The sequence below is a fragment of the Loxodonta africana genome, chromosome 4, assembly GCF_030014295.1.
Source record: "Loxodonta africana isolate mLoxAfr1 chromosome 4, mLoxAfr1.hap2, whole genome shotgun sequence".
In the NCBI taxonomy this organism is placed as follows: domain Eukaryota; kingdom Metazoa; phylum Chordata; class Mammalia; order Proboscidea; family Elephantidae; genus Loxodonta; species Loxodonta africana.
In genome coordinates, this window is record NC_087345.1 from 139918266 (window position 1) to 139941376 (window position 23111).

Here is a 23111-nt window from a genome sequence, read left to right on the forward strand (position 1 = left end):
AAAAATAACAGGATAGGGCTGAGATTTAAAGAAGTAATGGCTGAGAGTTTTCTAGAGCTGAGAAAAGACGCAAATCCACAGATTCAAGGAGCCCAGCAAATTCCAAACAAAATTGGAAGAAGGGAGGGAGAGGGAAAAGAAACAAGGAAGGCCTTTAAAAGAGCAACAGTCTGACATCTCAGTAGCATCATTGAAAACAAAAATATCTTTTAATAATTTGGGCAAAATGAAAATCTGTTCAGATGAACAGAAAGTGAAAATATTCTTGTGAGCAGACCTTCACTAAGGGAAATTCTAAAGGACATTATTCAGGCAGAAGGAAATTGGTCTGAGAGCGAAGATTTGAGCTACAAGAAGATAGTGAAGAGTAAAAGTGGTACGCAGGTCGGTTAATTTAGATAAATATTGACTGTTAGGAAAATAAGAATGACTGGTGGAGTTCAAAGAAAGAACTAAAATGTCAGAAATAGTATGTAAGTCATAAATTTCTAGGGTAACACTTAACAGATATAAATAAAATATTGTCTTAGGCTGGGTTCTCTAGAGAAGCAAAACCAGTGAAGCATCTATGTATAGAGAGAGAGAGCGTGCGAGAGAGATATCCAGGAAATGGCTCACACAGTTGTAGAGGCTGCAAAATCCCAAATCCAAGGGTCAGTGCAGTGCAAATGATTACTTTTATGTGACCTTTCTAGCCATGGCTTTGTAACTCCCACCCAGGGGACTGGGTGGAATTGTGAGACAGGGTAATTTTGGCCCTCTGAGGGAATTGGTAAGTTTTGCCTTAAAAGAGAGCCACTTCCAGAGCAGAGAGGAGGATCCTGTCATCACCAAGGAAGAATAGCCAGAAGCAGAGAATGTGTCCTTTGGACCTGGGATCCCTATGCTGAGAAGCTCCTGGAAGCAGGAGACAGAGAGTTTGAGCTGTAACCTTGAAGATGGTGAGAAGCAGTGGCAAGAGACCCAACAGCAGGGGCTCGGCAACAGGAGATGGTGTGGTGGGCGTCCCGGCCCATGGAGAGAGAAAGCTGAGTGGACTTTGGGCAGCGGCCAATGGCCAGGGAAAGGCATGCCTGTGAACACAGCTTGTAAGAGGCTGACCTGATGGACAAACTGTATGCCGAGTGTTCCTGAGCTTGAATTGTAACTGTTACTTCTCTAATAAACCGCATAATCATTAGTATGGCCTGTGAGTTCTTTGTGGCCATTGCAATGAATTATCAAACCTAGCAGAGAAGTAGAGAGTGCTGTGGGAGGAACAGTTGGTGTCAGAATTGGTAAAGATGGCAGAGAGGTTTGTCTGGCCTCTGCCTCGTGGGAGTCAGCCTTGATCTTGTTTCTCCTTCTCCCTGGTGAAGTTGGAGGAGGTCAGGCATTGCCCCCAAGCCATTTTTACAGTCAGGCTGGAGGCTTCTCCCAACTCACGTAGCTGCAAGGGGTGGCGAACCCAAGATCCAGTCTGCAGAAACTGATGGAATCCCAAGATCGGCAGGTAAGCTAGCTCAAGTCACAAGAACCAAAGGTCAGATGAACAGGAGCCAGCTGCAGGATCCACAGTGAGCAAAAACCAGCGAGCCTTGCCTGAAAGTCCACCTATATCAAATGCAGGCCACATCCTCAAGGAAACTGTCTTTCAGCTGATTGGCAATTCATAGCAGATCCCATCATGGAGGTGATCACATTATATCAGATCTCATCATGGAGGTGATTGCATCATTATACAATTGCCAAACTATATCATAACTGCCAAATCGGTGAGAATCATGGCTCAGCCAAGTTGACACAAAACCTTACCATCACAGTCCACCCCTTGTTAATTTGGCACCTGTATACATCTCCTTAAACCATACTTAATCTCTGAATAAAGACAGTTATAGTCATACTTGTGCCTAATGTGATACAACTGACGTGTGTACAACCAAAAACACACTAGTCCTATTTACATCTTACATTTCATAGGTGAAAACAAAAATATTTGGCACCTACATTCAAGGAAGAAATACTCATAATAATTATAGTCCTTGTTTCTGCACCATGCTGTATTCCCTTTGCCCTCAGCAAGTACCTCAGCTGGTCCTGGTTCTTTGCCTGGTGGGGTGACCCAAACCTTTTTTCCTGAAAGGTCTGGGCTATTAATAGTCCTGTCAGAATTGGGCTGCTGTAGTTTTCCATTGACTTAAGTCACAGGACATGGTAGTACTAAGAGACATTCTAAGAGATCTCCTGCATTCCAGACATACTCTTTACCTCTGTTATATAATATCAGCCTGATTTCCTCTTGGTAATCAGGACTAGTCACACCAGCCAGTATGGTAACTGCCTTCTTAGCCTGTTGATTCAGAGGCATAAGGAGCCCAAAGTGGCCAGGTGTCATTCTTAACTTCCAGTTCAATGGAATCAATGATGTGTCTCCAGGTGGGAGCATCCCTCCTTTTGGAACTAAGAACTCTAGACCCACAGAGCATAAGGTTATGGGGATGGGAAGCAAAAATTTTGCAGGTGGGTCACTAAGGGTAATAGTGAGTGGTGCCACTCCCATTTCCACCACTTGATTCCTGGACCCATGAATCTTGGCTATGGGAGAGACAGTACCATATATTGGGATACTGGTTTAGAGCATATACAGCCTCCTGGAGAAATTGCCTCTACCCTGGAAGGTATTGCCACCTAGCTGGCACCATAATCGTATCTTTGGAAGACCATTCCATCGTTCTGTCAAGCTGGCTGCTTCAGGATCCAGAGCAAGCAAAAGCCAGTGAGCCTTACCAGAAAGCCCACCTATACTGGATGCAGGCCACACCCACAAGGAAACTCCCTTTACTGATTGCTACTCCCAGCACGTCCCATCATGGAGATAATCACATTATATCAGATCTCATCATGGAAGTGATTGCGTCATTATATGACTGCCAAACTACATCATGACTGCCAAACCACAGAGAATCATGGCCCAGCCACGTTGACACACAACCTTAACCATCACAAATATATTGCTTCCAAGTAAGTAGACAATATGGAATGGAGAAAGATAACCCCAAGAAGCTCCCCTTCCCCCTAAAAAAAAATCAGAGAAAAAGAAGCATAGATAGGGCTGATTACATACAAACCATAAAATAAAATTGTAATAAATCCAAAAATGTCAATGATTACAATTAATGTAAATTAGCTAAGTAACGACTTAGAAGATTTGACTGGGAATTTAGAGGAAGAAGCACAAAAGACCCCTAAACAAATGAGACGTGTTTAACCTTACTAATAAGCAGGAAAATGTAATTAAATTCATAGTAAATACCATTTTTAACATCTGTCACTTTGGCAGAATTGAAAATTTTTTGCGGCAAGAATATAGAGCAACAGGAACTCTAATACACTCCTGGTGGAAATGTAAATTGGCAAAATCATTTCTGAAAAACAATTTGGCATTCTGAAGTAAATTATCCCACAACAGAGAAGTTCCACTGCTAAGTATACCTTGTATATCAGAGAAACTCTTGCATACATATACTGTGATACATGGTCGTTAATTTTTTTTTAACAGCTTTTATTGAGAAGTAATTTACATGCCATAAAATTCAACCGTTTTAAGTGTATGATTCAGTGGCTTTTAGTAAATCTACAGAGTTCCGAAGCCATCACCACAATCCAGTTTTACAACATTTGCATCATCTCAAAACAGTCCCTCTTGCCTGTATACTATCAATTAAATATTAACAAATATTGTTTCCACCTTCAGCACAGACAGCCACTTACCTGATTTATGCCTGTAGATTTGTCTTTTCCAGGTATTTCGCATAAATGGAATCATGCTTTATGTAGTCTCTTGCTTCTTTCACGTAACAGTGTCTTGAGGTTCTTCCATGATGTAGCAGATATTAGTAGGTTGTTCCTTTTTATTGCTGAACAGTATTCCATTGTCTGGATACACACATTTTATTTATTCAGTCTCCAGTTGGTGAACATTTGGATTGTTTTTAGTTTTTCACTGTTGTGAATAATGCTGCTATGAATATTCACATACCAGTCTTTGTGTGGACATATAATATCCATCTTTTAAAAGACATTTATTGAGATACAATTCACATACCATATCATTCACCCATTTAAAGTGTACAAGTCAATGCTTTTTAATATCTTCACAAGGTTGTATGACCATCAACACAAACATAGGACGTTTTTGTCCACCCAAAAGAAACCCTGTATCTATTCTTTAGCTGTGAACTCTCCGTTTCCCCCAACTTCCTCACCGCCAGCCCTAAACAACCACTAATCTATTTTCTGTCACTCATCCATGTTGTAGCCTGTATTGGTACTTCATCCCTTCGTATTGATGAATCACATTCCATTACATGAGTATACCACATTTTTTCCATTCATCTGTTGATGGACTTTTGAGTTGTTTCTCGTTTCTGGCTATTATGAATAAAGCTTCTATGAACATTTTTTTTTTTTGAGGACATATGTTTTCATTTCCCTTGGGCATATACGTTAGAGTAGAATTACTGGTTCATAAAGTAACTCTATGTTTAACATTTTGAGGAACTGCCAAACTGTTTTCCACAGCAGCTGTACAGTTTTATATTACTACCAGCAATGCACAAGGGTTCTAATTTCTCCACATCATCACCAACACTTGTTATTTTCCATTTTTTTAAGTACTGGTCATGCTAGTGGGTATGATGTGGTATCTCATTGTGGTTTTCATTTGCATTTCCCTAATGGCTAGTGATCTTGAGCATCTTTCCATATACTTATTGATTATTTATCTTCTTTGGAGAAATACCTCTTCAGCTCCTTTGCCCATTTTTTCATTAGGTTTTTTTTTTTTTTTTTTTTGAGTTATAAATGTTCTTTTTATAATCTAGATACAAGTTTCCTATCAAATACATGATTTGCAAATATCTTCTCCCCAGGTTATGGTTTATTTTTTCACTTGCTATTTATTGCCCCAAAGTTTTTAATTTTTATGAAGTCCAATTTACTTGTTTTTTTCTGTCACCAGTGCTTTTGGTGTTATATCTGAAGAAACCATTGCCTAACCCAAGGTCATGAGAATTTACTCCTATGTGTTCTTTTCAGAGTTTTGATGTTTTAACTTGTACATTTAGGTCTATAATCTATCCATTTTAAGTTCTTTTATGTGTATAGTGTGAGATAAGAGTTCAACTTCATTCTTTTCCATGGGGATATCCAGTTGTACCACCATTGTTTGTTGAAAAGATTGTTCTTTACCATTTAATTGTCTTGGCACCCTTGTCAAAAATCAGTTGACCATAAAAGTTAGGGTTTTAAAATTTCTGGACTCTCAGTTGTTTTCTGTTGCTGTATTTGTCCATTCTATGCTAGTACCACCTTGTCTTGGTTACTGAAGCATTACAGTGTTACAGTACTTTGGAAGTTGAGAAGTGTGAATCCTGCAACATTTTTCTTTTTCAAGATGGTTTGGGTTTCTAGATCTCTTTGATTTTCGTTTTAATTTAAGGAGCAGCTTGTCAATTTCTGCAAAAAAAATCAGCCTGAGTTTTTATTGGAATTATGTTGACTCTGTGGATCTATATGGGGAGCATTGCCTTAAGAATATTAAGTCTTTGGATCCATGAATATAAACATCTTTCCATTTATTTAAGTCTTCTTTAAATCCTTTCAACAATGTTTTGTAGTTTTCAGAATATACAACTTGCAATTCTTTTGTTAAATTTATACCTAGGTATTTATTCTGTTTGGCACTATTTTAAATGGAATTTTTCTTAATTTCATTTTTAGAATCTTCTTTGCTAATGCATAGATAATCGATTTTTGTATATCGATCATGTATCCTACACGTTGGTATAGTTCATTAGTTCTAATTGTTTTTTAGTGAATTCCTTAGGTTTTTTCTCTATATAAGATCATCTCATATACAACTAGAGATAGTTTTACTTCTTCCTTTGCAATTAGAATGCCTTTTAATTCTTTGTCTTGCCTAATTTTTATTGAGTGTTTTTATTATGGAAAAGGTATTGGATATTATCAGATACTTTTTTCTGCATACTGAGATGCTCATGTGGTTTTTTTCCTTTATTCTGTTTTAGTATAGTGTATTATATTGATTTGCATAAGTTAAACCAACTTTGCATTACTGGAACACAACCTGATTTTTATATGTTGCTAGGTTCAGTTTTCTAGTATTTAATTGAGGATGTTTTTGTCTGTATTCATAAGGGATAGCCGTCTGTAGTTTTTTTTTCTTAGGACGCCTTTATCTGGTTTTGGTGTCAGGATATCTGTGTTGTTTTGATATGACCTCTGTTACATGACCTTTGTTTTGGTTGTTGGCACAAGATGTGCCAAGTTTATCTTGTACATTTCTTATCCCAAATCTGAAATCAAACATTTTTCCAAGAAGCCCATTCTAATTTAGTAGGAAGTACAATCTGGGTGCTGGGGTATGCATTGTTGCTAGATTGTCATTGCTTCTATTTCCTGGGTGGTGAATATGCTCTTGGTTCTAGAACATACACATATGGTGAGCCTTTTTGTGTGTGTGTGCGAAAGCATAAATGCGAAACGAAATAAGAAAGTCAGAAGATTCCATAGAAAGTTTATAAACTGGACAAACTAAGCAGCATTTTGTTTCAGAATAAAAGCAATGCCTAAATAATACAAGTTGAGAGTGGTAATTACCTCTCACTGGGAACATTAGCGGGATGCAGTTTGATAACTGCACTTGCAGAGGTTCTAAGTGGTGAGTATACAGGTGTGTGTTTTACTGTTGGTTCTGGAATATATACACATGGTGGCTCCTTTTTTAAATATGCATACAATATTTCACATTGCTCATTTCTGAAATTTAAAGGCAGTTGTATACAGTACAGAGCCCTGGTGGTGCAGTGGTTAAGAGCTATGGCTGCTAACCAAAAGGTTAGCAGTTCGAATCTACCAGCTGCTCCTTAGAAACCCTATGGGGCATTTCTTCTCTCTCCTATAGGGTTGCTGTGAGTCAGAATTGACTCCACAGCAACAGGTATGGTTTTTTTTTTCTTCTTTTTTTTTGGTATACAGTATGAAGCATTGTTAAGTCATTTATCCTACAATTTATAAATAATCTTTAAATAATTTCTGATTTTTTGTAAAGTAGGTAAGAAGTACCTTCTACCCTTGACTATTGAAATCTTTCCACTGTTTATAGTGCTGAGCCAATTCAGTATCCACATTGATAAAAATGAATTTTGACCATTACACCATATACAAAAATTAGTTGCATATATGTTATAGATCTAAACGTGAAACATAAAACAATAAAGCTTTTAGAAGAAAAAATAGAATATCTTCATGGTCTTGAGGTAGAGAAAATTTTCTTATTCAGTATACAAAAAGCTCTGAACATAAAGGAGCATAAAATTTTAAAAATTATTTGGACTCCTTTAAAAAATTTAAAACTTCTCTTTATCAAAATCACCTGAAATAAATTTTGATATTTTCTTACAGTCTAATAGCAAATAGTTATGAGTATTACAGAACTATAATTAAACCCTGTAACAAAAATGTATCTCACAGACATAACAGAGTGAAAAACAATCACTACTCAAAATTATATTCTATATAATTTAATTTGCATAAAGTTTTAAAAAACAGTCAAAACCCATCTAGAGTGTTAGAAGTCAGAATTATATTTAACTTCTTTATCTGAAAAGGAGGTGTTGGGGGCCTTCTGAGATACTGGTAATAATCTGCTTATTGATCTGTGCGCCGACTACATAGGTGTATTCACTTGGCAAAAATTCTTCATGCTGTACATTTATCAACTTTATATTTTTCACTCAGTGGAGCACAGTTCTACTCTGACAGGCATGGTCATCAAGAGTCAGAGTTGACTTGATGGCAACTGGTTGTTGGTGGTTGGTATTTTTCTGTACATATGTTGTACTCCAATAAAAAGTTTAACAAAAATTTTAGTTGCCTAAGAGTATTACAGAGTATTACATTTTCCTTTTGTGTAGAAAGGGAGGATTAGGTTATTTGTATGTGTTTGCTTGCGTACACATAAAATATCTCACCGGTTTTGGAACTGTGATACCATTGGTTGCCTGGGGTAGTGAAAGAAAGGGATAGGGAAAGCATCTTTTGAGATCTGTTTAAGATAAATTCATAAAAGATAAATCTATCCCACACTTTATGTAGTGGACCCGTTAGCCAGACCTGTTGTCATCCTGTAAATGGTGCTATCTATAACAGATTTTGTATAATCATAAGCATATAACTTGGTATATCAGTTGCACCCAATTCTAGATAGGATTTCACATTAAACTGATAAAATTGCATCATCCTTACCGGCAGTTTTCCAAAGGATGGGCAGTGATGTGTGTTTATGTAATACTTGCTGATATGTGAATATGTATCCACGTGTCTGCTTAATAGCGTATATTCCTGAAGCAGATGGGACTGTGAGGACATTATTAGCTGAAGACATTAACTTGATCACTTTGGAAAAGATGAACAAAGTAAAGTAATTCAGGTGCCAAAAAACTAAATGTATCTGTTTACTATCAGTGTTTAGCAGCTGTTACCAGTCAACATAGGGATTTTGTTTAGGTATGAAGTACTAACATTCAGGGGTCAGTTAATAACTCAGATTTGTCATTCTGCAGTTTTGCCTCTGAAATGCTCTCAGTTTTTGTATCATGCAAATTGGTTCTGTGTAGGAGTCAATGAATGACAGATGTCCAAGCTCTGACCTGCCTCCACCTCTACCTCTGAAAAGATTTGTCACCAAGATTATTTCTTGGTAAACAGCAATCTGACATAAACTCAGGTACAGTTGACTGGTTGCTTACATGGTTGGGGTTACTTTTTTTGTTAATAACAGATATTTTTCTTAACATTTTTTTTTGCTTCTGAATTAAAATGAACATGTTTATTGAAATGGTTTTGATTTGGGACCAGCCAGCATAAGTGGAAATGACTGATGAAGTACATGCCTTGCTCTCTTAGTTTCTTTTTCCCATGTTTTGGTGTTATGTCTTCTTTCTCTTGGAGTTTTTGTTTTTTTTTTTTTCGAATCTGTTTCTATCAACTTTTTTTTTTCAGGTTTTTTCTGTCTTCTTTCTATCTGGCCTTTTTTTGTCTTTCTCCTTCCTGCCTTCTTTAAAAACTGTGCCTACTTAGATTTAGAACAAGAAATTATCTGTTTGAATTTTAGCTGTTTGAAAAAAAAATAAAACTTTAAATGGTGAAACAAGAAAATCTAGGCTTAGATGGAAGAAAATTACTCGTTTATGTACGTACTGAATCTCTTGTTGTTAGGTGCCATTGAGCCGGTTCCATACATAGTGACCACAACAGAGTAAAACAAGGCCCAGTCCTGCGCCATCCCACAATCATTGTTATGCTTGAGCCCATTGTTGCAGCCACTGTGTCAGTCCATCTCATTGAGTGTCTTTCTCTATTTCATTGACCCTGTGCTTTACCAAGCATGGTGTCCTTCTCCAGGGACTGATCTCTCCTGACAGCATGTTCAAAGTATGTAAGACATAGCCTTACCATCCTTGATTCTAAGGAGTGTTCTGGTTGTATTTCTTCCAAGACAGATTTGTTCGTTCTTTTGGCAATCCATGGTATATTCAATACTCTTCACTAGCATCACAATTCAAAAGGGTCAATTCTTCTGTCTTCCTTATTTATTGTCCAGCTTTTGCATGCATATGATGTGATTGAAAATACCATGGCTTGGGTCAGGCACACCTTAATCTTCAAGGTGATAATCTTTGCTTTTCAACACTTTAAAGAGGTCCTCTGCAGCAGATTTACCTAATGCAATGTGTCTTTTGATTTCTTGACTGCTGTTTTCATGGGTGTTGATTTTGGATCCAAGTTAAATGAAATCCTTGACAACTTCAGTCTTTTCTGCGTTTATCGTGATGTGGCTTATTGGTCCAGTTGTGAGGATTTTTGTTTTCTTTACGTTGAGGTCTAATTCATAATGAAGACTGAGGTCTTTGATCTTCATCAGTAAGTTCTTCAAGTCCTCTTCACTTTCAGAAAGCAAGGTTGTGTCATCTGCATAGTGCAGGTTGTTAATGAGTCTTCCTCCAATCCTGATGCCATCTTCTTCTTCATATAGTCCAACTTCTCACATTATTTGCTCAGCATACAGATGGAATAAGTATGGTGAAAGGATACAACCCTGCCACACACCTTTCCTGACTTTAAACCACGCAGTATCCCGTTGCTCTTTCTGAACAGCTGCCTCTTGATCTATGTACAGATTCTTCATGGGCACAGTTAAGTGTTCTGGAATTTCCATTCTTCACAGTGTTATCCATAATTTGTTATGATCCACACAGTTGAATGCCTTTGCGTTTGAATCTGTTATTAGTGAAGTTTATGTCTTTTATTTTCTAAAATTCTCCTATAAATATTTGTTATGGTTCTGTTCCTTATGTTTTCATTTGTGCTATATTATTTCCATGGAAATTTTTGGATCACTTTTAGAGAACTTCCTAAAAAAGGAATTGTTTATGGCAGAGTGTGATGGCTTGAACCGATGACTTACATGCCCTTCTGAAACCAAACCCGTCACTGTCGGGTCAATTCGGACTCATAGTGACCTTATAGGACAGGGTAGAACAGCCCCATATGGCTTCTAAAGAGCAGCTGGTGGATTCAAACTGCTGATCTTCTGGTTAGCAGTTGAGCTCTTAAACATTGTGCCAACAGGGCTCCTGTATGCCCTTAAAAAAAAAAAAAAATGCCCTTACATGTATCAAAAAGAAAATGAAGTTCTTTCTGACCTAAACTGAAAGTAAGTGTAATGAAGGAATCATCAGAGATCTGTTTTATCTTCTGCAATTTATTTTTCATTTGTATGTCTGATCCAGAAAAGTACAGAATTGAAGATGTGTTCCTACGTATCTTCAGATGTGTTGACTCAGGTGTTTGACTGTTGCCTGGCTTCTCTGACTTCATTTAATCAAGATCTTCTCTTTTTTTCCTTTTCCATATTTATCACAGGTGGAGGAGTTACTGATGGCCATGGAGAAAGTAAAGCAGGAACTAGAATCTATGAAAGCAAAGCTATCCTCAACCCAGCAATCACTGGCAGAAAAGGAAACTCATTTGACCAATCTTCGGGCAGAGAGGAGAAAACATTTAGAGGAAGTTCTGGAGATGAAGTAAGTATTTATAACCTAATTCCTCAAACATATTCTTAGTAGAAATACTTTTCCTTATTGCTTTTATCTTCTGCTTCATTTATTACACTTAATGCACTTAGCATATTTTTTGTAATAACTTGTTCTTCTTACTCTCCAGAACAAATGTGGTAAAATTTGAAACAGATCCGGTCAAATAGAATTATTTTTGCCTCCTCTTCTGTGTTTTTTTTTTTTTTCCTGTGTATTTTTGTCCAATTGCCTATCTGAGATTTCTAAAATCTTCTCAAAAGTTCAGGCAAATTGATGAGCTTACTGGGTAAGAAAACTGTTGGTTCTGAGGTCATATGATGCCTATGCAAGTTTTTAAAACATTTTTTATTGTTAAAAATTTCTAAAGGCTAGAATAGACCAAGTATTAGGTCATAAAACAAGCTGTAGCAGAATCCAAAACACTGAAACATTACAAAGCATCATCTCTGACCACAAGGCCATAAAAGTAGAAATCATTAACAGAAAAAGCAGGGAAAAGAAATAAAACACTTGAAAACTGAACAACAACTAAAAAAATACCCTGCTCAAAAAAGACTGGATTATAGAAGACATTAAGGATGGAATAAAGAAATTCAAAGAATCCAATGAGAATGAAAATACTTCCTATCGGAACCTTTGGGACACAGCAAAAGCAGCGCTCAGAGGTCAATTTATATCAATAAATGCACACATCCAAAAAGAAGAAAGGGCCAAAACCAAAGAATCATCCCTACAACTTGAGCAAATAGAAAGAGAGAAACAAAAGAAACCCTCAGGCACCAGAAGAAAACAAATAATGCAGATTAGAGCAGAACTAAATGAAATAGAAAACAGAAAAACAGTTGAAAGAATTAACAAGACCAAAAGCTGGTTCTTTGAAAAAAATCAACAAAATTGATAAACCATTGGCCAAACTGACAAAAGAAAAACAGGAGAGGAAGCAAATAACCCAAATAAGAAATGAGATGGGCGGTATTACAACAGACCCAACTGAAATTAAAAGAATCATATCAGATTACTTGGAAATCGTCAAAAATGAAATGCATAAACACCGATATCCTAGGCATTAGTGAGCTGAAATGGACTGGCATTGGCCATTTTGAATCGGACAATCATATAGTCTACTATGCTGGAAATGACAACTCGAAGAGGAATAGTGTTGCTTTCATCCTCAAAAAGAATGTTTCAAGATCTATCCTGAAGTACAATGCTGTCAGTGATAGGATAATATCTATATGCCTACAAGGAAGACCAGTTAATATGACTATTATTCAAATTTACGCACCAACCACTAGGGCCAAAGATGAAGAAACAGAAGATTTTTATCAGCTGCTGCAGTCTGAAATTGATCGAACATGCAATCAAGATGCATTGATAATTACTCTCGATTGGAATGCGAAAGTTGGAAACGAAGAAGGATCAGTAGTTGGAAAATATGGCCTTGGTGATAGAAACAATGCTGGAGATCAAATGATGGAATTTTGCAAGACCAATGACTTCTTCATTGCAAATACCTTCTTTCACGAGCATAAACGGTGACTATACACATGGACCTCGCCAGATGGAACACACAGAAATCAAATTGACTACATCTGTGGAAAGAGACGATGGAAAAGCTCAATATCATCAGTCAGAACAAGGCCAGGGGCCGACTGTGGAGCAGACCATCAATTGCTCATATGCAAGTTCAAGCTGAAACTGAAGAAAATCAGAGCAAGTCCACGAGAGCCAAAATATGACCTTGAGTATATCCCACCTGAATTTAAAGACCATGTTAAGAATAGATTTGACGTACTGAACACTAGTGACCAGGCGAGTTGTGGAATAACATCAAGGACATCATCCATGAGGAAAACAAGAGGTCACTGAAAAGAGAGGAAAGAAAGAAAAGACTAAGATGGATGTCAGAGGAAACTGTGAAACTTGCTCTTGAGTGTTGAGCAGGTAAAGCAAAAGGAAGAATTGATGAAGTAAAAGAACTGAACAGAAGATTTCAATGGGCCTCTTGAGAAGACAAAGTAAAGTATTATAATGACATGTGCAAAGAGCTGGAGATGGAAAACCAAAATGGAAGAACACGCTCGGTGTTTCTCAAGCTGAAAGAACTGAAGAAAAAATTCAGGAATTTGGAATAGTGAAGGATTCCATGGGGAAAATATTAAACGATGCAAGAAGCATCAAAAGGAGATGGAAGGAATACACAGAGTCATTACACCAAAAAGAATTAGTTGATATTCAACCATTTCAAGAGGTGGCATATGATCAGGAGCCGATGGTACTGAAGGAAGAAGTCCAAGCTGCTCTGAAGGCACTGGCGAAAAACAAGGCTCCAGGAATTGATGGAATATCAATTGAGATGTTTCAACAAACAGATGCAGTGCTGGAGGTGCTCACTTGTTTATGCCAAGAAATATGGAAGATAGCTTCCTGGCCAACTGACTGGAAGAGATCCATATTTATGCCTATTGCCAAGAAAGATGATCCAACTGAATGTGGAAATTATAGAACAATATCATTAATATCACACAAAAGCAAAATTTTGCTGAAGATATTGAAAAACGGCTGCAGCAGTGTATCGACAGGGAACTGCCAGAAATTCAGGTTGGTTTCAGAAGAGGACGTGGAACCAGGGATATCATTGCTGATGTCAGATGGATCCTGGCTGAAAGCAGAGAATACCAGAAGGATGTTTACCTGTGTTTTATTGACTATACAAAGGCATTCGACTGTGTGGATCCTAACAAACTGTGGATAACACTGCGAAGAATGGGAATTCCAGACCACTTAATTGTGCTCACGAGGAACCTTTACATAGATCAAGAGGCAGTTCTTCGGATAGAACAAGGGGATACTGATTGGTTTAAAGTCAGGAAAGGTGTGTGTCAGGGTTGTATTCTTTCACCATACCTATTCAATCTGTATGCTGAGCAAATAATCCAAGAAGTTGCACTATATGAAGAAGAACGGAGCATCAGGATTGGAGGAAGACTCATTAACAACCTGCGTTTTGCAGATGACACAACCTTGCTTTCTGAAGGTGAGGAGGACTTGAAGCACTTACTAATGAAGATGAAAGACTACAGTGTTTAGTATGGATTACACCTCAACATAAAGAAAACAAAATCCTCACAACTGGACCAATGACCAACATCATGATAAACGGAGAAAAGATTGAAGTTGTCAAGGATTTCATTTTACTTGGATCCACGATCAACAGCCATGGAAGCAGCAGTCAAGAAATCAAAAGACGCACTGCATTGGGCAAATGTGCTGCAAAGGACCTCTTCAGAGTGTTGAAGAGCAAAGATGTCACCCTGAAGACTACGGTGCGCCTGACCCAAGCCATGGTATTTTCAATCATATCATATGCATGTGAAAGCTGGACAATGAATAAGGCAGATCAAAGAAGAATTGACGCCTTTGAATTGTGGTGTTGGCGAAGAATATTGAATATACCATGGACTGCCAAAAGAACAAACAAATCCGTCTTAGAAGAAGTGCAGCCAGAATGCTCTTTAGAGGCAAGGATGGTGAGACTGTGTCTTACATACTCTGGACATGTTGTCAGGAGGGATCAGTCCCTGGAGAAGGACATCATGCTTGGCAGAGTGCAGGGTCAACGGAAAAGAGGAAGACCCTCAACGAGGTGGATTGACACAGTGGCTGCAACAATGAGCTCAAGCATAACAACAGTTTTAAGGATGGCTCAGGACCGGGCAGTGTTTTCGTTCTGTTGTGCATAGGGTCACTATGAGTCAGAACCGACTCGACGGCACCTAACAGCAACAACAGCAGCAGCAAGACGTATATAAATTTTTGTATGAGATACTGACTTGATTTGTAAACCTTCACTTAAAGCACAATAAAAATTTAAAAAAGAAAAATTTCTGAAAGTACACAAAAGTAGAGAGGATTGTGTAATGAGCTCTCATATACCTATACCCCAGATTCAACAATCAACCTTTTACCACACTTTCCAGCCAGTTTTACTCAATTTATACTTTTAGCAAAACTTTTCTGTGTATCATTTTCTTACTTGCCTCATCTTGTGGCTTGCTAGGATTATAATTCATTTTGAAGCATGTGTACATCTGACGGTACTTAATAGATGCTCCTTTTTCGTCTTTTTGACTTTTTGAGAAATTCTGGCTTCCTTGTCTTGAGAACAAATATGTCTTATTTGAAGATCCAATAAAAAAAATGCATTGTCGTCGCTTTCAACTCATAGCAACCCAGTAGTGCTGTCTTTTTTCCATCCCCAGCACCCACACTTAACTAAAAGCTTTACTCCATTTTACCGAAGCCAAGTCTATTCTGGCATTCCTTAGTTACCTTTTTTACCTTAAAAATTATTTCTATTTTTGTTGTCTTTTCTTCTGTCTCAGAGGAGATACCCTTTCTCCTTCATAAGGCATAGATTAGCTTCTTTTAGCATTAATTCTATTACTATTCCCATCCTCTGCAACTTCCTCTGTCAGTTTTCAGTAATCAGTTACTCCATTTCCACTAGTCCTTCTTCTGCGTATAAATACACAGCCTCCTCATCATAAAATGAATTAACTTTTCTCAACCCAGCTAGCTCATCCTCTGTTACTCAGAGGAATATTGAATACCAGAATTATAAAGTAGCAGAGGATGCTGCCCTGATAACGTAGCGTGATACCTTAGTGTGAAATTTTCGTGGGACATGGTTATTGTGATACTGTGACATGAACCTAAGAGTTGAGGTGAGAAAGCACATTTTGGGCTGTCACCTTTTCTTATGGATTATTAGGCCACAGTGAAAGGTTAAGAGTGTTTCCCCTTTTAGAAAAACATTCTGAATGACCTACTCTTAGAAGTGATTAGTAAGTGGAGCCAGAAATAAGTTTATATAGTGGGAGAACAGGGAAGGTTGGGGTTCTCAGTATCATCATGAGAAGAAAGTTTATGAATATGTTATTTAGCAACAAGGTAGTGAAAAAGGTGTAACAATGAAGGGAAATTTAAAGTTTGACAAAGTAGGAGATATAACTCTTGAGCAGTAGAGAGTAAAATCACTAGGTTTGGAGAGGTCTCAGAATCCTTCTTAGAAGAAGGGTAGGAGATGAAGTTGGGAGGAAAATTATATCAGGTCCCGAAGTCCTTAAGAAAAATGGAAGAAAGCTGTAATATTCGTAAGCATAAATAGGCCTTGTTAAAGCAACAGTATGTGAGTTTTTTGTTTGTTTTATTTTGTTTTCAGTAATCATCAGTATCTTGACTTTACATGTCAGATCTTCCCTACCCAGTTCAAATCGATGTTTATAACAAAATAGTGGTGTATGTTTATACGAATTTACTTTATTGTTAGGACTTTGAGAAGATAGCACAGAATTTCTTAAGAATGCATAACTTCAAACCATAAAGTGAAAATTGCATGTGACTTTTACATACCACAGTGCTAAATTGTATTATGAACTTCCCTTACCAACCCAGATGGGAGATTGTATTTCTGAAAAATACTGTGATTAGCAAAACTGTTATCAGTAAAATAAAAAACACACACAGTAAGAAATGGGGGAAATAAAGTATGCATAGAAGTTTATAAATGGTATAGAAATTTTAAAAACAAACATTAAATAAAAGTTCTAGAAACAAAGTGTTAAAACCTGGCTCTGTCAGATGGCTTACCTCTTAAATCATTTTCATTTGTTCGGGATATATTCATGATGTTCTTAGATTTTCCAAAGGTTTTCTGTCATGTAGATTGTACCGTCTTAAAGTTTTCAAAGCAGTCCTTGCTTTAATTTGCACTTGAATCCTCCCTTTGTGTCATCTTTCATTTTCATATCTTAGTGAAATGCGTATTTAATACCTTGTCTTTTAATAAATTATCCCAATGCTTTAGGACTAATCCTGTATCCAGGTATGCTGTTGAGAGAGTGTGTGTTCTTAACAAATCTCTGTTCACACTGCTTTGCATACCAACGCACAGGGGTTTACCAGGAGTGGGGAGCAACAATTGTTTCCTATTCTTTGCATTTAGGACAGTGAAGTGAAATCCTTGTGATTTTTTTTTTTTTATGTGGATTTTTAAAGTTTGGCGTACAAATATAAAATAATGACTGGTGAAGCCCCGATTAAAAACTAAACAATTAACCTAAGCGTAATTATATACAAAAAAAAGCACTATAAATGACATACTGTGTGTACTGATAGAGTAACTTTCAGTTTCTTTTCGCTAAGTAGCTGACCAAGGAAGAATTCCTCTCCAGCTATGCGCTGGACTCTCCATCACTCCATATGTTGAACAGATTATGCATGTTGGCTGGGCTGGAGCGCAAGTCTCAGTTTCTACAACTTTCCTAAGAATTTATTCACTCTGTTGTCAATTTATAAGTTACTTTGTTCCCTTCAAGTAGTTCTGCATAAGATCTGCCTCTTATTACTTACTGTATGTGGTAAGAGCATACTTCCTGGAATAGAAGACCCTGAGTCTGAATTCTGACTCTGCTACTTGTTAGCTTTATGACCTCAGCAAGTTATTTAACCTCTCCATGCCTTAGTTGCTTCATTTGTAAAATGAGGATAATAATTGTCTCGACTTAGAGGGTTTTCGTGAGAATTAAATAAGAAATGAGTTAATACATAGACTTGAGAACAGTGCCTCTCACAGTAAGCACTTAATAATTAACTACTTATTAGCTTGCTTTAAGTATTTCCTGGTGCTGATCTTTAGTAAAACAAACTTATTTAAGTAAAATTTAAGAGAATTAAGGTAATACTTTACCTGTGGCCATTGGCAATGACAGCCAGAGTCTTCACTGTGTCATCATGACAGGACCTACCATTTTTTAAAGTTTAAATTGTTTAACTTCTGATAATTGAAGAAGTAAAGAGACTTGTTTAGGATAACCATAAAAATTGAAATGTAGAGGAAATATGAGGGGATTACAATGTATAAAGAGACTAAAACATGCATGTGTGTGACTCTGAATCTAGAATAAGAAGTAGTCCCTCCCAGGAAAAAGGAAATTGACCCATTTGTGTAAAAAAGAGCAAAGCGCTAAAAGAGTCTAGTTTTGTGGAATAATCCTGACCTAAAACAGAAAGGAATGACCTAATAGTTCTTTTCTATCCCTACCATTTATGATTGTAAATTTTGTGTGTCTGCTACAGATAAAAGGTGGCCATGAGCTTGGGGAGATGTAAAACTGTGCTGTTGGTGGCCTGCCAGTGGTTCATTAGAAACATTTGAGTTGTTTAGCCAACGCTGAAGAGAAGGAACGTTTTTATTGGCAGATCCCACAGCGGTTCTTATTTTCCTGTGGTTTTGTTAGCCATTATGTTTTTATTCCACTCTTATGTTAGACTCTTTCCTTTAAGAATGGGAGGGAAAAGAAATAATAAAACAACAAATCTAATAAGTGTCATAAAATTTAAGTATCAGTTCAGATCATGAGGTTCACTATTAAGAATTCTAGATGAACTGGATTATTCTCCGCTACCGTGTATTCAAACTCCTAGTACAATCCCACCCCATGCTGGCACTCAGAATAAACCTTAAAAGCCTTACTTTTTATTTTTAATAAAGTTTTTATCCATCTATGTGTTTGACTACTGTGAGAACTGGTTTGTTTTGGGAAGGAATGGAAGAGCTCTTTAGTTTCTTTGAGAATTCAGAGCGGTTTCCTCAGTAGCATCCCATATCCAGTCTACTGGTAGCAGTGTCTACCCTGAGCCGCTGTGCCAAAACATTGTTAATTACATACACACGCAGTGTCTCATTCTTTCTCTTGCTCATTCTCTGCCTTTGAGTCTGGATTTAATTTTTTTTTCCTTTGTTCTCCTGACTTACCTCACAGATAGACAGGTGTCATGGAAAGTTTTTAATGTAAACATTTGGTTTTATAATAAAAAATTTTAAGCAGTTAGTTGACGTGAGTCAAAGGATGATTAAATTGTTATGTTGATTGGAGCTTAAAAAAATAATAAAGAATTGTGATATAAAAGATACTGTGAACACACAAGTTAAAAAAAATTAGAATCTACCAAAGTAACTACACAGACATTCTTGGAAGACCGGTCTTCTCAGAGATCAGTCAAGTTGGCAGAGAAACCCAAATCTCTGTGGGCTAAGTTATATACTCTTGAGATGTGTTTTGGCTAAAGAAAAAGGTCTAGCTTTTCACAGGCAGAAAGTAAATTTTCAGATGTACCTAAGAAGAGTTCAGTAGTAGAAACTGAAATTTGACATCAAGAAATTATTTTCTTTTAAGAGAAAAATAGAATATGCTTGGAATTATTTAAAGAGAGTAATAGAAAATGGCTAGTGGGGAAAAAAAGTCAGACTATTTGAGAATAGTGCAGGTAAGTGAATAATCTGTTATGCCTTAAATAATTAGATTGAACTATTTTAAATTATACTAGCCTTTTGATACCCAGTAGTATATCAAATTTATTTTGAAATTTACTATAAGGTTGCTGACACTAAAAAGAAAATTCCGTGTGAGGATTTATGACCCATTTTTCAAATTAACCGTGAAATGAAAATATTTACGTAGATTTTCTCTTAGTAACAATTTAGAGGGGAAAATCAGAATTGAAATGCATTCTAAGTTGCATGAGAACGTGTATACTTTTTACACAGCCATTTTTATTTATACTTCCACCAAACCCATTGCCATTGATTCAATTCTAACTCATAGCAACCCAGTAGAACATAGTAGAACTGCCCCATAGGATCTCTAAGGCTGTAAATCTCTACAGAAGCAAACTGCCACATCTTTCTCCTGCAGAGTGGCTGGTGGGTTTGAACCACCAGTCTTTTGGTTAGCAGCTGAGTGCTTAACCACTGTACCACCTGGCCTCCTTATACTTCCACAGAAAGTCTTTATTTGAGTCATTAGCCATATGAAAAAGGGTTAGAAGCATTTTTTACAGTGGGCCAAAATACTGACATTTAAGTATTTCAGAGGAAATCAACATAAATTAATATAGAAATTTTCTACACTTGAACTGAAAAATAAAACACAATATGATGTATGGTTGAGCTATAAACAAGTAGCACTGGTGGAATTGGTCCCAGTTAAAATTATAAAGTTTGTATCTATAATCAACTGTCCTTTGAGAATTCCTCCCTAGTCTTGGTTAACTCCCTGATTCTGCACCTTCTGTTTCTGCCTTGATATCCAGCTTTTCTGTGCTGCCTACGTTGTAGATTCTAGGATCTGGACTGTTCCTAACATCTTTATCTCATCAGAACTTAATAGTTTAGTTGGGGCACCGAGTTGTCATAAGATAGTGGTGGAAATGAGTTTATTAAATGAGGACCTTTTCTCTTCCTACACCTAAACTTTGACCATCATGCACAGCTTCCCACAAGATGGATCATGTACATTACAACTAAATGGTTTCCCCCAAATCTTTTTATTCTCTTGTGACCTGCATTGAAATCAGTTACAAAAAACCAAAAGTCCCTTGCCTTTCTCCTCCCTTAAAGCCTAAAGCCGTTTCACCTTTTATCCAAATAGGATTAAATATAACGTCCAAACAGAAGGTTTTAAAAATCATACTTCCTAAATGAATCATCTTTTCGTGTAAAAAGTCTCAAATGTTGGAGTAATCTCTGAGCTGCAAGTAAAGAACTTAGGTTTTCTGATAAAGGTCTCCCAAAGTCTCTCTCTTTTCCAGCTTTTAAAATTCTTTTTCTCCTTCTATTAGTATGTGGTCTGTATGAGAAGTTGTCCTCACTTGTGCTGGGATGAAATTAAGAATGCCTGTCATCCTCTTTCTCCCAAGTGGAAGGATGTGGATTATTTTCTTATTTCCTCATCTTTTCTTTTTTTTTTCCTGTGCTGGAGATATAAGCTCAGCCCTAGACCATTCTGTTAAATACAAAAGAATCAAACTAAAGGGTTAACTGTCACAGGTGGGTAAACGAATGCCTTTACCTAATTTTAATTCTTTTTTTTTTTTTTTAATCTGTTATTTAATATGCCAGTATGGGAGTTGTTTTGTTTGTTTGGTTTGTCTTTTCCTTTCAGGACCTTCCCTATCAGTGTCCCTCAGAGAGCACCTTATAGGTAGCTACTCATTCTGCAAATGGGTAAAACTTCCCTCAAGGTATGGATGTAAAAGATACAATAATCCATTCATTTAATCATAAGCTTTGCCTATCAGAGGATCCTGAGTAAAAGCATATTGTAAGATACCCTGTGTAGCAAAGACTGTGTTTACATTTTAAGTCCATTTGCTTATCTATAAAATAGGAATAATCATACTTAGACACTTTATGAAGTTGTAGTGAGGATCAGATGAGAGAGTATAATAAAAACAGTTTGAAATTGGTAAAGCTAAGTATTTGCAAAGCATGATATTCAACAACTGAAAATCCAGTTTGTACTTTCTTCTTCACCATTGGAGAAACTACTTTACTTTTGAGGCCTAGCTGAAATAACAGAAAAGCTGAACCTTAGAAGTAGAGATTATGCCCTACAATAAGGCCAGCCTAACAAAACATAAAACAGAGTCCCAATAAAATCAACAGGGGAGACAAAGTTTGGAGGATGAGTCTCACCAAGATACAGAGATATGGAAAATACCCTGGGCTGTCAACAGATCAACCCTAACAAAGGATAAAAGCAAACCTACACAAGCTCAAGGAGATCAACTATTCACTGAACTACCTACTAGAATAAATCAGTGCTCTTCAGAAGATATCATAATCTAGACTCTTTGCACCTTATCATTTGCAATATCCTATATTGAGTTTTAAAAAAAATTATCAGATATGCAAAGCTGTAGTAACATATGACGCATAGTCAGGAAAAACATTCAGTAGAAATTAACTTAGAAAATTCCTAGATGCTGGATTTAGTAGACAAAGACTTTAAAGTCACTCTTATAAATATGCTTCAGATTGATTAAAGGGAAATACCATCTTGATGGTGGAAGAGATAAGTCTTAGCCAAGAAAGGAACATGATTAAAAAATGGAAAATTTAGAACTGAAAGATACAATAGAAATGAAGAATTCACTGGATATCCTCTATAGCAAATTAAAGCTATCAGAAGAAAAAATCAGTGAACTTTAAAATAGATGAAAAGAAATGATCAAATTTAAAGAATAGGGAGAAAAAAGATTTTTACAAAATGAGCAGAGCCTCAGCATGTATAGGACAATACTAAATGGGCTAACATACATGTAATTGAAATACCGGAAGGATAAGAGAGTGAGGTTGGAGCAGGAAAAAAATATTTGAAAAAAACAATGGCCAAAAAATTTCTCAGATTTCATTAAAAAAAAAAAAAAACAACAAAACTTTGACTTACAGATCCTGGAAACTCAGTGAAACCAAGCAGGATAAATACAAAGAAAATTAGGCCTAGAACAATCATAATCTGATTTCTGGAAACAAAATATAAAGAGGAAAATAAAAGCAGCCAGACAAAAAGAGTGCATACAGAAAAACTACGTTAAAAATGGCAGCTGAATTTTTATCAGAAGCAGAGGAGGTCAGAAAAAAATAGAGCATCTTTTACAGTACTGAAGAAAACAAAAAACTGTCAGTCTAGAGTTCTATAACCAATGAAAAACACCCTTAAAAAACTAGAGTGAAATAAAGACATTTTCTGATAAGCAAAAATGAAAAGAATTCATCTTTAGAAAACATGCTGTACAAGAAATGCTAATGGATGTTCTTCCAGCTGAAGAGACATGATACCAGATGGGAATGTGAATCTGCAGGAAGGAATCTAGACCACCAGACATGGTAGATTAGTAAATATGTATAGAACTTTTTTTTCTCATAATTTCCTTAAAAGACTGGTTAAAGCAAAAATAACAACACAAGGTGGCATTTATAGTGTGTATAGAAATGAAGGATGTGACATTAACACAAAAGATGTTGTTAATGTGCCATCGAGCCGGTTCCGACTCATAGGAACACAAAAGATCAAAAAAAAAGACACAAAAGATAGGAGCATGGAA

General features: G+C 36.6%; 1 protein-coding gene across 14 annotated transcripts in view; it reads left to right on the plus strand.

Annotated features, from left to right (window-relative positions):
- The window catches only part of ERC1 (ELKS/RAB6-interacting/CAST family member 1), a 528761-nt gene that overhangs the window by 308235 nt on the left and 197415 nt on the right, over positions 1–23111 (plus strand). For all 14 annotated transcript variants that reach the window (XM_023548994.2, XM_064284767.1, XM_010590789.3 and 11 more), the window contains one exon: positions 10987–11147. In XM_023548994.2, coding sequence (XP_023404762.2) covers positions 10987–11147 — 161 coding nt within the window. The remainder of the gene's footprint in view (positions 1–10986; positions 11148–23111) is intronic.